This window comes from Sphaerodactylus townsendi, linkage group LG07, assembly GCF_021028975.2.
Source record: "Sphaerodactylus townsendi isolate TG3544 linkage group LG07, MPM_Stown_v2.3, whole genome shotgun sequence".
In the NCBI taxonomy this organism is placed as follows: Eukaryota; Metazoa; Chordata; class Lepidosauria; order Squamata; family Sphaerodactylidae; genus Sphaerodactylus; species Sphaerodactylus townsendi.
The window spans coordinates 12,327,374-12,342,398 of record NC_059431.1 but is presented as its reverse complement, the minus strand read 5'-3'; the positions used below and the strand labels follow the sequence as shown (position 1 = coordinate 12,342,398).

The following is a 15,025-nucleotide window of genomic DNA, read 5'->3' as shown; positions in this document are numbered from 1 at the left end:
GACCTCACAAGGAGAGGAAGGGGAAGGAGCTCGTAAGCCACCTTGAGTCTCCTTACAGGAGAGAAAGGTAGGGTATAAGTCCAAACTCTTCTTCTCTTCTTCTTCTTCTACCACAGTGGTTCTCAACCTTCCTTATGCCACGACCCTTTAATACAGTTCCTCATGTTGTGGTGACCCCCAACCCTAACATGTATCCATTTTACAGATGGAGAACGCTGATGCAAAGAATCTTAGGCGACCCCCGTGAAAGAGTCGTTCGACCTCCAAAGGGGTCCCGACCCCCAGTTTCAGAATTACTGTTCTACCTCTTTTGCTGCAACCAAACAAGATTTATGGCTCTTTTAACGATACAGTTCTGAAAACTGTGACGAATTCTAGTTTACATGCTATGAGTTTAGCACATATTCATGCCAATTCAGAAACTAGGTTATGCTTGTGGGTTGGTAGTCTCTATTAACGTATTCATTTCCTACATGAAAGAATATTAAATCCAGAAGTTCTGCAGAGAAGTCAGTTTCAAGATTTTTTGCGCTCTCTCCTCCCCATCTTCCATAACTAAATTATTAACTTCTTCGTGGCACAAAAACTAGCAAGGCTGTTACATGACCGCCTCGCTGCAGGAGCGGGAAGTGTGCTCATATCGGAATTCCCATGAACAGTATTCACCAAGATCCCAAAACTAAACATCTTAATACGAAATGAAATCCTGGTCTCTATATTGAGAGGAGAAAACCCCACCCTGCACGGCGCTAAGCGTTTGAAAGGCAAACATGACAGCGATAATTTGCAGCGGTTCACTTCGGTTCTCAAAATAAGAGCGAGACTCTTTAATACAATAGACTCAACAAAGAATAACGTGGGTTTTTAAAAAGCTCTAATAAACAAAACACAGTCTTGGTTTCCACTTGAAACGAATCCCTGTTGGCACAAGTAAAAACTTGCCATTTTAGGGGCATCCTTGAATATCCTGATTTTTCCCCCCACTTGTAATTATGCCAAGTTGGCCAAGCTCCGGTCAATTTTACTGGCTGCCAGCAGTGGTGGGATCCAAAAATTTTAGTAACAGGTTCCCATGGTGGTGGGATTCAAACTGTGGTGTAGAGCCAATGGGGCTGGGCGGGGCACAATGGGGGGCGTGGCCGGGCATTCCGGGGGCGGGGCTGTGGCAAGGACACAGCCGCTGCGCCGGTCCTTGGGCAGGAAACGAATGCACGCAGGTGCAGGCGTGAGCTGCCAGCGCACTTTAGTGCACCTCCTGCTGGGCACAGCTTCAAGTTCTGCTTGGCTACTGCTGAGGAGGAGGAAGCATTAACTAAGGCAAAAATCACGTGGCAAAATCACCGATTAGTAACCCCCTCTCAGCACACACAAATAATTAGTAACTTACTCTCGGGAACCTGTGAGAACCTGCTGGATCCCACCTCTGGCTGCTGGGTAGGCTTGCCAACCTCCAGGAGGCATCTGGAGATCTTCCAGTGTTACAATTGATCTCCAGAAGACCCAGATCAGTTTTCCTGGAGAAAATGGCTGCTCTGGAGGGTGGACTTTATAGCATTATACTCTACCTGGGGTCCCTCCCCACCCCAAACCCTGCCTTTCTCAAGCTCCACCCAGTGGTGTACCGCTAACGGGGACATGGAGTATCCCATGTCCCCGGGCGCATGGCGCCGAGTCCTGCCCCCCTCCCGGCCTCCCTGCAGGGCCTGGGGAGGGCAGAAGCTGGCCTGCAGGAGGGCGGGAGGGCAGGGTGGCATAGGTTGGTACAAGAGCCCAGAAACCAGTCTGCCGCTCTCGCGCCCGTCCGAGCCCCGCCCTCCCCCAGTCTCCCTGCTGGCTTCCTGGCTCCGGTAAGTGGGTCACGGAAGGGGGGGGCGTGGGGTTAGGGTTACTTTAAACTGTATTTCAAATAATTTACATGTTAATATATTTTTATATTCGCTACCTGTGGACCCTGATTGGGTGGGAAGGTGGCATTAAAATGTTTCAATTAATCCTAGGTTCCTGTTGAACCCACAGTGCAAATTTTTTCTCGCTGCAGAAATACAACTGGAGGGTTTTTTTTGCTTAAGAATGCGCTTCAGTGTTTTAGCATTTCAAGGGGCGTATCACATTTCCACTGTGGAAATAAGATTAATTCCCACATAAATTGAAGACAATGTAAATCTGATTTAGTGTGTCACCTGGGGCCCCGGACTTTTCCTTTAAAAGATCATGGTGGGATTTAAAGATGGAAAAACTGGTACGGCCGTTCTAGTATGGATCGTAATGCCGACCTCCACGTTGTTTTTCAGCAATCTGGTGTGTTAGGCTCATACATACATGTGTGTGTGTTGAAATACTTTTGTCTTCTCCTAGCCTGCAGATATAAATATAAATTGGGAGCAGCAGTGGCGTAGGAGGTTAAGAGCTCGTGTATCTAATCTGGAGGAACCGGGTTTGATTCCCCACTCTGCCGCCTGAGCTGTGGAGGCTTATCTGGGGAATTCAGATCAGCCTGTACACTCCCACACATGCCAGCTGGGTGACCTTGGGCTAGTCACAGCTTCTCGGAGCTCTCTCAGCCCCACCTACCTCACAGGGTGTTTGTTGTGAGGGGGAAAGGGCAAGGAGATTGTAAGCCCCTTTGAGTCTCCTGCAGGAGAGAAAGGGGGGATATAAATCCAAACTCCTCCTCCTCCTCCTCTTCTTCTTCTTCTTCTTCTTCTTCTTCTTCTTCTTCTTCTCCTCCTCCTCCTCCTCCTCCTCCTCCTCCTCCTCCTCCTCCTCCTCCTTCTCCTCCTCCTTCTCCTTCTCCTTCTTCTAAACATCAATTGTTTAGAAGAAGTTCTGCCTTCATCACAAAAGTTCTGCCTTTTGTTTCCAGCAATTCTGTATAATTTGGAATTCCAGTCTCCTTGGTTCCAGCATTTCCTTACCTGCTTATTAAAGAAAATTGGGTTGAGATTGCGGACCTTTTGTGAGTCCTGTCAGCCGTCCCTTGCAGGATACCACTTTAATTTGTACTATCCCTTTAAGAAGAATCGTGGTTCAACCTTCATTGTCTACATCTGCCGGACTTTTGAGGTCTTTGTCAGAATATGGCTGTGGGGTTTAGGTTTGCATCTGTATTCTTAATGTAATAGCTTATCACCAATTGGTTTATTTGCACAATACAATGGATGTTTAGAAGGGCTATTTATATGCACAGTGTTGTTGGTCTAAGTGTTTATTCGTTCATTTTTTTCCCTGCGGGCCATTGCGTCTTATAGCCTTGGCCTAGGCTCTAATTATTTTTCCCTGGTTTTCCCCGCAAGGTGTTTGCTTTCTCCTAGCGTGCTCCTGTTCCCACCTGCAACAACAATCAGTCTGATTGGGTCATGGCCTGTGCAGGATGGTTGTTGTGTTGTGTTGTTGTTGTTGTTGTTGTGCTAAGTGTTTGCCTGCTACTTTACAATTAATCGTGGTTAGCTTAGCCTGGGTTTTGCAGATTTGCATCAGACACTGGGTACAAACTCTGTTTTTAAACTAACCATAATTTGTGTTAACATAAGAGCGGGCGTAACACAGCAGTCTGGCTAACGGCCAGCATGGTGTAGTGCATAGGTGTCAAACTCGTGGCCCTCCAGATGTTATGGACTACAATTCCCATCATCCCCTGCCAGCATTTTGCTGGCAGGGGATGATGGGAACTGTAGTCCATAACATCTGGAGGGCTGCGAGTTTGACACCTGTGGTGTAGTGGATAAGAGCGGCAGACTCTAATCCGGTGAACCGGGTTCGATTCCCCACTTCTCCACCTGAAGCCTGCTGGGTGACCTTGGGCCAGTCACAGTTCTCTCTGAACTCTTTCTGCCCCACCTACTTCACAAGGCGTACGTTGTGGGGAGGAGAAGGGAGGGAGATCGTAAGCCGCTTTGAGACTCCTAACGGTTGAGTAAAGGAGGTGTAAATCCAAACTCTTTCTCTTCTTCTAACTCTGAAAAGGGAAGGAAGAGTGAATTGACCCTGTTGTTTTTTTTAAAATGTGGTCAGGGGATGTTTCTATTGAGGTATGAGAAAAAGCGAATTGAGGTGAAGAGGACCTTGGTCAGGCTCTTGCTGTTAAAAACGAAGCCTTTATTTGGCAGTCAAACCTAACAGGTTCTGACTGCTGCAAAATGGCGGCAGCGGCAGCGGTGGGGATCTTGGGTGCAGCCAGGCAAGAGCAGATCTGTACCTTGAAAGCTTTGAAAAGGCTTGTTTTTTGCCCCATGGTGTGTTCTGGCCAGTTGCTGTTTGAGAAGTTTCTTTGTGTCCTGAATCACCCTGATTAACTCTCGTGTTACTGAGCCGGCATGGTTAAGAGCGGCACCCTCTGATCTAAAGAACCAGGTTTGATTCCCCACTCCTCCACAGGCCAGTACAGTTCTCTGAGCACCCTCTTAAACCACGTGGGGGCAGACAATGGCAGACCACCTCCGAATGTCTTTTGCCTGGAAAACCCGGCAGGGTCAACTGTGAGTTGACATCACTTTCCACCACCACAGCCCTCTCTCCTCAGCAGCTGGCAGCTAAGAAGGGTCTGCCCTGGTTCATACTTTCATAAGAACATAAGAACGAGCCTGCTGGATCAGACCAGAGTCCATCTAGTCCAGCACTCTGCTACTCGCAGTGGCCCACCAGGTACCTTTGGGAGCTCACATGCAGGATGTGAAAGCAATGGCCTTCTGCTGCTCCTGCTCCTGAGCACCTGGTCTGCTAAGGCATTTGCAATCTCAGATCAAGGAGGATCAAGATTGGGAGCCATAGATTGACTTCTCCTCCATCAATCTGTCCAAGCCCCTTTTAAAACTATCCAGGTTAGTGGCCATCCCCACCTCCTGTGGCAGCATATTCCAAACACCAATCACACGTTGCGTGAAGAAGTGTTTCCTTTTATTAGTCCTAATTCTTCCCCCCAGCATTTTCAATGAATGCCCCCTGGTTCTAGTATTGTGAGAAAGAGAGAAATTTCTCTCTGTCAACATTTTCTACCCCATGCATAATTTTATGGACTTCAATCATATCCCCCCTCAGACGTCTCCTCTCCAAACTAAAGAGTCCCAAACGCTGCAGCCTCTCCTCATAGGGAAGGTGCTCCAATCCTTCAATCATCCTCGTTGCCCTTCTCTGCACTTTTTCTATCTCTTCTATATCCTTTTTGAGATATGGCGACCAGAACTGAACACAGTACTCCAAGTGCGGTCGCACCACGGCTTTATATAAGGGCATGACAATCCTTGCAGTTTTATTCTCAATTCCTTTCCTAATTATCCCCAGCATAGAGTTTGCCTTTTTCACAGCTGCCATGCATTGAGTTGACATTCCATGGAACTATCAACTAAGACGCCCAAGCCTCTCCTCTCCTCTCCTCTTAAGGAAGGTGCTCCAGTCCCTCAATCATCCTCGTTACCCTTCTCTGCACTTTTTCTATCTCTCCATGGGAGACCACCAGAGAAGTCCAGGGTCGCTACACAGAGACAGGCAATGGGAAACCGCCTCTGTTCACCTCTTGCTTTGGAAACCCATCAGTCCTAGAATTGCCGTGATTCAGTTGCAACTTGGCAGTACACCACGATTATGATTTCGTGCCTAGTAGTAGTTTGTAAGCGGCCTTCAGGCTGCAGATTTAAACCCTGACTGGCTTTAGACCCTGCCAAAGCCTTGGTTTAGCCCAGCATGTGGGGAAGGTGATTGAGACCACATCCTATAAGGGTACTATACTTGTGGAGTGGATGCTTTTGGAATAATTTCTTGGGACCTTGTTGGCACATGTGTGAAACTTTTGAGAGGAGTAGCTGCTGCTGTTGCCTTTCTAGACCTTTCTAAACCTGCAGAATCGAGAACTTGTTTTCATGAGACGTAACTCAGTACGAAGGCTGTCCCGGTACAGTATGCATAATTCAGTGTAATGGTGTGAAAATTGCATTTGTGGTTTGAGGGTGTCGTCAGATGGATATAAAATCTTTATTTTGAACTACAGTGAAGCATTAAGCTAAATAAAATACGTCTCTGTCTTTCTGAGCCACGTACTTTGTGATGTACATCTGGACATGCGGAACCAAAGCTACAATAAATTTTGTGAATAAGCAACCAGTTAAAGTGGTTCTGGAGGGTTTTCCGGGCTGCGTGGCCGTGGCCTGGTGGATTTTGTTCCTAACGTTTCGCCTGCATCTGTGGCTGGCATCTTCAGAGGTGTATCACAGAGAAAAGTGTGTTTCACACTGTGATACACCTCTGAAGATGCCTGCCACAGATGCAGGCGAAACTTTAAGAACAAAATCCACCAGACCACAGCCACACAGCCCAGAAAACCCTCCAGAACCAGTTGAATCCGGCCGTGAAAGCCTTTGACAAACCAGTTAAAGAATTCCAAGATAAATGAAAAGCATGTTATTTATATTATTCTAAAAATAAAGAATAATAGTGAAAAGTGAAGGGTGTTTTGAAATGAGCTATATGAATTATCATTAACTTTGATGTTAGATTCTATGATTTCAAGAACTCAAGAACCCTCTCAAGGTCCCACTGACACATCAAGGAATATTCAGGATAGAACTTTGTGAAGAACATTTGGAATACGGACTAAGTGAGCCAATAGAAGAGTGTTCAGAGTCACTAGCCAAGGTGCTGCTGTTGAAATTGTTAGGGATTAAATCGTAAACTGCTTGGGTAGAAAGAGGAAAACTTTGCCGTCCTCCAAGAAAGACCAGCCTGTATGAACTGTGTGAAACCTAAGGGATTTTTGTTTTGCAAAACAAGAACATATTTATCGTGAAATGCTGCCACCCTCTCTCTGTTTCCCCATCCGCCCTCTCCTACCCCCCCTCCCGCCACACCACCCTGGGAAAGGACAATCCTGCCACAAGCCTCCCCCATCCGCCCTCTCACCCCCCCCCCCCCACATACCAACCTGGGACAAGCTGGGTAACTTACTGTCAGCAGCAAACCCTTGTCCCTAGGAGTACCCCTTGTCCCTAGGCAGATACGCCACTGGTTGGGGGGTGGGCAGAGAAGCAGCGTCAGAGGCGACTGGGGGGAGGAGAAGGTAGGAACAGCAGCGTACCTCCCCCCCCCCCTCCGTCCACCAGAGCCCATTTTATTAAGCCATAAGATGGGCTTGGCTTCTAGTTACCTAGAAGGGGAGTTCCAGAGTGAAGGCGCCACCACAGAAAAGGCCATGTCTCCAGTGGCCATTTACCTCTGAAAGTCAGTGCACACACAGCAGGGGCACTGAGGAATTCCCAACTGATGGGCAATCTCCTTAGTAGAGGAATGAGCGCTAATCCTGGCCCCAGATGCTCAGTTCAGAGCACCCCCTCCCACTTCTGTGTCAATTATGGTTAACGTTGATTGGCAGTCAGTCAGCAGCAGGCGGCCCTAAGGGATGGTGCAGATTCCTACAAGAGGGGGCGAACATCCCCCAGACGGATCACTTAACTCTCATTAAGAGCTAACTTTATGTCCCATCTGCACCAGCTCTTAGTTGTTTGCAGTTACTCCTGTCGGCCACGAAAACACAACTGTCAGCCTTGCAAACCCTTCCAGAAACGCACCATTATCAAAATAACCCTGTTGTTTGCAGAATTCCGTTTCCAAAGCATGCCTTTCCGATGAACGTTATTTCCTGTGCGAGGTTACTAGTTTGGCAGCACTGCTGACAATCTAGCTTCGGAGAAACCCGTTTGTGAATTTTTACTCGGTTGCTTTTGGGGTTTTTTTAAAAAAAACTTTTTTTTTTGCTTTTCTTTTGTTCTTTCTTTTCCAGTTTGTTTTCGCTGTTGTCCAAAAAGCACAACAAAGTTCTGGAGCAGGCCACGCAGTCCTTGAGAAGTTCCCTCTCCTTGGACGGTTCTCCGCTTCCGGATTACGTGAGTAGCGAGCTCCACGTTTTAAGGAACGGGGTCGGAATAGCAGCTGCAGCCACCGCATCCCTGAGTCCGCAGACGTCTGTCAAAGCGTTGGACAAAACCCGGCAACCACCAAACACCAAAATATAGGAAGTTCAGTTAGTGACATCATGTCTAGTATTCGCTAAGAAAATAAAATATATACTTGCAAATTGCAAAGTGAAAACCACAGCTATTCACAGGAATGTGACTCTAGTTGACAGCTTGCAGTTTTGGGGCCCTTGAATTTGATTGCCAAAAGGGTCAGGGGGCGGGCGGGGGGGCTACGGCGAAGGATAGACTAGGACACGGAGTAATGGTGCAGGAAAAGAGATTCCACCTAAACATTGGGAAGAACTTTCTGACTGTCAGGGCTGTTCGACAGTGGAATTCACTGCCTCGGAGAGTGGTGGAGTGTCCTTTGGAGGTTTTTAAACAGAGGCTGGATGAACATATGTTAGGAGTTCTTTGATTGTGTGTTCCTGCATGGCTTGGGGTTGGACTTAGTGGCCTTTGTGGTCTCTTCCAACTCTATGAATCTATGAATGGGATACAAAGGGAATGAAATGCTTTGGCCAAGATCCAAAGAGCCATAGTGCAAATTTCTGCGTGCCCACGGCTCCTTCAGGCCTGTATCTCTCAAACCAAAACCCTGCTCAGATTTCCAGGGTGGTTTTCTATCTTTGTATTTTGCAATTATTTATATGCCACTTTACAGCTCTAAACGTTTTCAAGGCCGTTCACTTTTACAAGATACAAAGAATAACAAATAAAGCCAAGATTACTGCATCACACAGCCGTGTCAGCGCAGATGATGCCGCAGCAGAGTTTTAATTCCTTAATGCATTGTTCTAAAAAATGAAAGGAGATTAACATTGCCGTGTTCAGCATAATCCAGCGTTTTCAACTAAAAAGTAACATAGGTCACAAAGAAAAGGCACTTTGCGTCAAATGGACACAGAATCTGAAATAATTTGTCTCTGGATTATGACAAATAACTGCGTTAAAAACAAATTGAAACCGAACCCCGCTGAAAAGATCCTACAGATTCTCCATCAGTCCTTGAATGAGTTAGATCAAGTTTAGCCATTGCAGCTAAATTCTTGACTGGATCCTCTATCCTTAAAATTCTCCAAATCTCATCTTCCAATGCTTCTTTACCTGTCCCCAAGAAGGGGCAAGCTAGGAAATCTATGTTGTTGGAGTCACCAACAATAAAGGCCCAGTCACCAGTGGATGCTAGTCTATTTTCCCCGGGGTGGGGGGGTAACACCCAGGGGAACATATGGGGTCAAATGTCCCTGGGCTGTGGCCATTTAATTAACTAATTAATTAATTAATTAATTAATTAATTAATTAATTAATTAATTAATTAATTAATTAAACAAACTTCTATACCGCCTTCCCCGAAGGCCTCAGGGCGGTGTCCATCAATTATATAAAACAGTTAAAATCCATTTCACACCCAATCCCAGTTAAAACCATATATAAATTATAAAAGTTCAGATGGCAATTAAAATTGTTTCCCCTTCCCCATTCTTGCACCCACAGGAGGCCAGATATTTATCACAGGAGTGTGGTGTTATCCCAGCTGGCCAAACACCTGGCGGAACAGGTCCGTTTTACAGGCCCTGCGGAAACTCTGTATGTCCCGCAGGGCCCTGATCTCACCTGGGAGCCTGTTCCACCAGGTAGGGGCCAGGGCCGTAAAAGCCCTGGCCCTTGTGGAGGCTAGCCGGACCACTTTGGGGCCAGGGATCGCCAGAAGGTCCGCCTCCGAGGAGCGGAGGGGCCTAGCAGGGCGATATAGGGATTTAGTCACATGGGGCGGAAAATCGCCCCACACACCCTTCTCCCCAGATCCATACACTGACTTCGAGACCTGGTGCAAAAAAACCCCCATTGTTTGGTCATGGTAGGGGAGGGTGGCTGCCCATGGTGGGGGTGGGGTGGAAAACTCAAATTTTGCACTGGGCTACATTTTTCCTAGATACACCACTTCTCCTCCAAAGAAAATATCCTGTGCAGCAACTCACTAGAGTAGCAGGGGGTGTGTGGAAGTAAATTCTGTAGTCCCAAACAGTTTAGACCAGTGATGGCGAACCTTTGGCACTCCAGATGTTATGGACTACAATTCCCATCAGTCCCTGCCAGCACGGGTTTAGACCTTGAAAAGTCAGAAAAGTCACCTGTATGATGTATCCATTTAGCGTTTTGGAGGGGAAATTGACAAACCCCTTCAGATGTATCCAATCCCGTGGGCATGCCCAGAATGGTTATTTTGATCCCAGCCTGTGTGCATCCATCCATCCATAACTTATGAAGCGCTTTGGGCTATTAGGGAAAAAAATTCCTAAGACAGAATTAATGAACATCGAGTAGTACAATCGGCGCATGGAACAGTTTTATTCTAATTATTCATGTTTTCACGTGCTTTGCTTGTGTAAGCAAGTAAATATAATGGGAATACACAGAATTGTATGTACACACCCTAGACATAAATACATGCCATTATAATTACTCAGACTTCATTGCTGTATCCTGTGATCTGTAAAGAAATGACTTTGCATGAATTTATTCAAACATCGCTCCCACTTGTTTGGGGGATATTCATCGGTTTTCTCTTTCTTGAGCATTTTCCCCCTAATTCCATGAGCTTTGAGGATGAAAAGAAGTCTGTATATTCGCTGAGTTTTAGTAACCTGCCAAAGAATGAAGAACTTTGTTATTACTGTTTATGTGTGTATATGCACACATGCACCAAGTATTGGCTCTGCGGACTTCCTCTACTGAGAATACTAATGATCTAGATTTCTTAATGCGAGGCACCCCTTGGAAGTATTCTGGTAATAGCCTTTGTGGAGATAGGAAGGTAAGTTAATATAGAATGCCCATGGGGGGGGGGGGGGGGGGGGAAAACCCGGGTTTTGCAATGTGCTACATTTGAAACATAGACCTGGAAGGTACGTCAAAGGTCATCTAATTCAACCCACTGCACAGCACAGGAAATTCACAACTATTGCCCCTACTCCCCCAGTGAGCCCTGTCTATGCCCAGAGGAAGGCAAAAAACGTCCGGGATTCCTGGCCAATCTGGCCTGGAGGAAAATGTCTTCCAAAGTGGCGATGGGCATTACTCTGGGCCTGTAAGGGAAGGCCCCAAGAGCCAAGCATTGGCTCATCCCTTCTTGCCCTCCCTCTCATGATCTGCCTGAGTTCACAAGGAGGCTCCCCCACCCCCCCCCCCCCCCCCCCCCCCCCTCCCCCACCCCCCCCCCCCCCCACCGCCCCCCCCCCCCACACCCCCCCCCCCCCAACCCCCCCCCCCCCCCCAACCCCCCCCCCCCCCAACCCCCCCCCCCCCCCACCCCCCCCCCCCCCCACCCCCCCCCCCCCCCACCCCCCCCCCCCCCCACCCCCCCCCCCCCCCACCCCCCCCCCCCCCCACCCCCCCCCCCCCCCACCCCCCCCCCCCCCCACCCCCCCCCCCCCCCACCCCCCCCCCCCCCCACCCCCCCCCCCCCCCACCCCCCCCCCCCCCCACCCCCCCCCCCCCCCACCCCCCCCCCCCCCCACCCCCCCCCCCCCCCACCCCCCCCCCCCCCCACCCCCCCCCCCCCCCACCCCCCCCCCCCCCCACCCCCCCCCCCCCCCACCCCCCCCCCCCCCCACCCCCCCCCCCCCCCACCCCCCCCCCCCCCCACCCCCCCCCCCCCCCACCCCCCCCCCCCCCCACCCCCCCCCCCCCCCACCCCCCCCCCCCCCCACCCCCCCCCCCCCCCACCCCCCCCCCCCCCCACCCCCCCCCCCCCCCACCCCCCCCCCCCCCCACCCCCCCCCCCCCCCACCCCCCCCCCCCCCCACCCCCCCCCCCCCCCACCCCCCCCCCCCCCCACCCCCCCCCCCCCCCACCCCCCCCCCCCCCCACCCCCCCCCCCCCCCACCCCCCCCCCCCCCCACCCCCCCCCCCCCCCACCCCCCCCCCCCCCCACCCCCCCCCCCCCCCACCCCCCCCCCCCCCCACCCCCCCCCCCCCCCACCCCCCCCCCCCCCCACCCCCCCCCCCCCCCACCCCCCCCCCCCCCCACCCCCCCCCCCCCCCACCCCCCCCCCCCCCCACCCCCCCCCCCCCCCACCCCCCCCCCCCCCCACCCCCCCCCCCCCCCACCCCCCCCCCCCCCCACCCCCCCCCCCCCCCACCCCCCCCCCCCCCCACCCCCCCCCCCCCCCACCCCCCCCCCCCCCCACCCCCCCCCCCCCCCACCCCCCCCCCCCCCCACCCCCCCCCCCCCCCACCCCCCCCCCCCCCCACCCCCCCCCCCCCCCACCCCCCCCCCCCCCCACCCCCCCCCCCCCCCACCCCCCCCCCCCCCCACCCCCCCCCCCCCCCACCCCCCCCCCCCCCCACCCCCCCCCCCCCCCACCCCCCCCCCCCCCCACCCCCCCCCCCCCCCACCCCCCCCCCCCCCCACCCCCCCCCCCCCCCACCCCCCCCCCCCCCCACCCCCCCCCCCCCCCACCCCCCCCCCCCCCCACCCCCCCCCCCCCCCACCCCCCCCCCCCCCCACCCCCCCCCCCCCCCACCCCCCCCCCCCCCCACCCCCCCCCCCCCCCACCCCCCCCCCCCCCCACCCCCCCCCCCCCCCACCCCCCCCCCCCCCCACCCCCCCCCCCCCCCACCCCCCCCCCCCCCCACCCCCCCCCCCCCCCACCCCCCCCCCCCCCCACCCCCCCCCCCCCCCACCCCCCCCCCCCCCCACCCCCCCCCCCCCCCACCCCCCCCCCCCCCCACCCCCCCCCCCCCCCACCCCCCCCCCCCCCCACCCCCCCCCCCCCCCACCCCCCCCCCCCCCCACCCCCCCCCCCCCCCACCCCCCCCCCCCCCCACCCCCCCCCCCCCCCACCCCCCCCCCCCCCCACCCCCCCCCCCCCCCACCCCCCCCCCCCCCCACCCCCCCCCCCCCCCACCCCCCCCCCCCCCCACCCCCCCCCCCCCCCACCCCCCCCCCCCCCCACCCCCCCCCCCCCCCACCCCCCCCCCCCCCCACCCCCCCCCCCCCCCACCCCCCCCCCCCCCCACCCCCCCCCCCCCCCACCCCCCCCCCCCCCCACCCCCCCCCCCCCCCACCCCCCCCCCCCCCCACCCCCCCCCCCCCCCACCCCCCCCCCCCCCCACCCCCCCCCCCCCCCACCCCCCCCCCCCCCCACCCCCCCCCCCCCCCACCCCCCCCCCCCCCCACCCCCCCCCCCCCCCACCCCCCCCCCCCCCCACCCCCCCCCCCCCCCACCCCCCCCCCCCCCCACCCCCCCCCCCCCCCACCCCCCCCCCCCCCCACCCCCCCCCCCCCCCACCCCCCCCCCCCCCCACCCCCCCCCCCCCCCACCCCCCCCCCCCCCCACCCCCCCCCCCCCCCACCCCCCCCCCCCCCCACCCCCCCCCCCCCCCACCCCCCCCCCCCCCCACCCCCCCCCCCCCCCACCCCCCCCCCCCCCCACCCCCCCCCCCCCCCACCCCCCCCCCCCCCCACCCCCCCCCCCCCCCACCCCCCCCCCCCCCCACCCCCCCCCCCCCCCACCCCCCCCCCCCCCCACCCCCCCCCCCCCCCACCCCCCCCCCCCCCCACCCCCCCCCCCCCCCACCCCCCCCCCCCCCCACCCCCCCCCCCCCCCACCCCCCCCCCCCCCCACCCCCCCCCCCCCCCACCCCCCCCCCCCCCCACCCCCCCCCCCCCCCACCCCCCCCCCCCCCCACCCCCCCCCCCCCCCACCCCCCCCCCCCCCCACCCCCCCCCCCCCCCACCCCCCCCCCCCCCCACCCCCCCCCCCCCCCACCCCCCCCCCCCCCCACCCCCCCCCCCCCCCACCCCCCCCCCCCCCCACCCCCCCCCCCCCCCACCCCCCCCCCCCCCCACCCCCCCCCCCCCCCACCCCCCCCCCCCCCCACCCCCCCCCCCCCCCACCCCCCCCCCCCCCCACCCCCCCCCCCCCCCACCCCCCCCCCCCCCCACCCCCCCCCCCCCCCACCCCCCCCCCCCCCCACCCCCCCCCCCCCCCACCCCCCCCCCCCCCCACCCCCCCCCCCCCCCACCCCCCCCCCCCCCCACCCCCCCCCCCCCCCACCCCCCCCCCCCCCCACCCCCCCCCCCCCCCACCCCCCCCCCCCCCCACCCCCCCCCCCCCCCACCCCCCCCCCCCCCCACCCCCCCCCCCCCCCACCCCCCCCCCCCCCCACCCCCCCCCCCCCCCACCCCCCCCCCCCCCCACCCCCCCCCCCCCCCACCCCCCCCCCCCCCCACCCCCCCCCCCCCCCACCCCCCCCCCCCCCCACCCCCCCCCCCCCCCACCCCCCCCCCCCCCCACCCCCCCCCCCCCCCACCCCCCCCCCCCCCCACCCCCCCCCCCCCCCACCCCCCCCCCCCCCCACCCCCCCCCCCCCCCACCCCCCCCCCCCCCCACCCCCCCCCCCCCCCACCCCCCCCCCCCCCCACCCCCCCCCCCCCCCACCCCCCCCCCCCCCCACCCCCCCCCCCCCCCACCCCCCCCCCCCCCCACCCCCCCCCCCCCCCACCCCCCCCCCCCCCCACCCCCCCCCCCCCCCACCCCCCCCCCCCCCCACCCCCCCCCCCCCCCACCCCCCCCCCCCCCCACCCCCCCCCCCCCCCACCCCCCCCCCCCCCCACCCCCCCCCCCCCCCACCCCCCCCCCCCCCCACCCCCCCCCCCCCCCACCCCCCCCCCCCCCCACCCCCCCCCCCCCCCACCCCCCCCCCCCCCCACCCCCCCCCCCCCCCACCCCCCCCCCCCCCCACCCCCCCCCCCCCCCACCCCCCCCCCCCCCCACCCCCCCCCCCCCCCACCCCCCCCCCCCCCCACCCCCCCCCCCCCCCACCCCCCCCCCCCCCCACCCCCCCCCCCCCCCACCCCCCCCCCCCCCCACCCCCCCCCCCCCCCACCCCCCCCCCCCCCCACCCCCCCCCCCCCCCACCCCCCCCCCCCCCCACCCCCCCCCCCCCCCACCCCCCCCCCCCCCCACCCCCCCCCCCCCCCACCCCCCCCCCCCCCCACCCCCCCCCCCCCCCACCCCCCCCCCCCCCCACCCCCCCCCCCCCCCACCCCCCCCCCCCCCCACCCCCCCCCCCCC

At 59.0% G+C, this 15,025-nt stretch overlaps 1 protein-coding gene across 1 annotated transcript in view; it reads left to right on the top strand.

Annotated features, from left to right (window-relative positions):
- DYM (dymeclin) overlaps nt 1-15,025 on the top strand; it is a 214,918-nt gene that overhangs the window by 122,985 nt on the left and 76,908 nt on the right. The window contains exon 14 of the mRNA XM_048504322.1: nt 7,766-7,957. Within this exon, the coding sequence (XP_048360279.1) occupies nt 7,766-7,957 (192 nt within the window). The remainder of the gene's footprint in view (nt 1-7,765; nt 7,958-15,025) is intronic.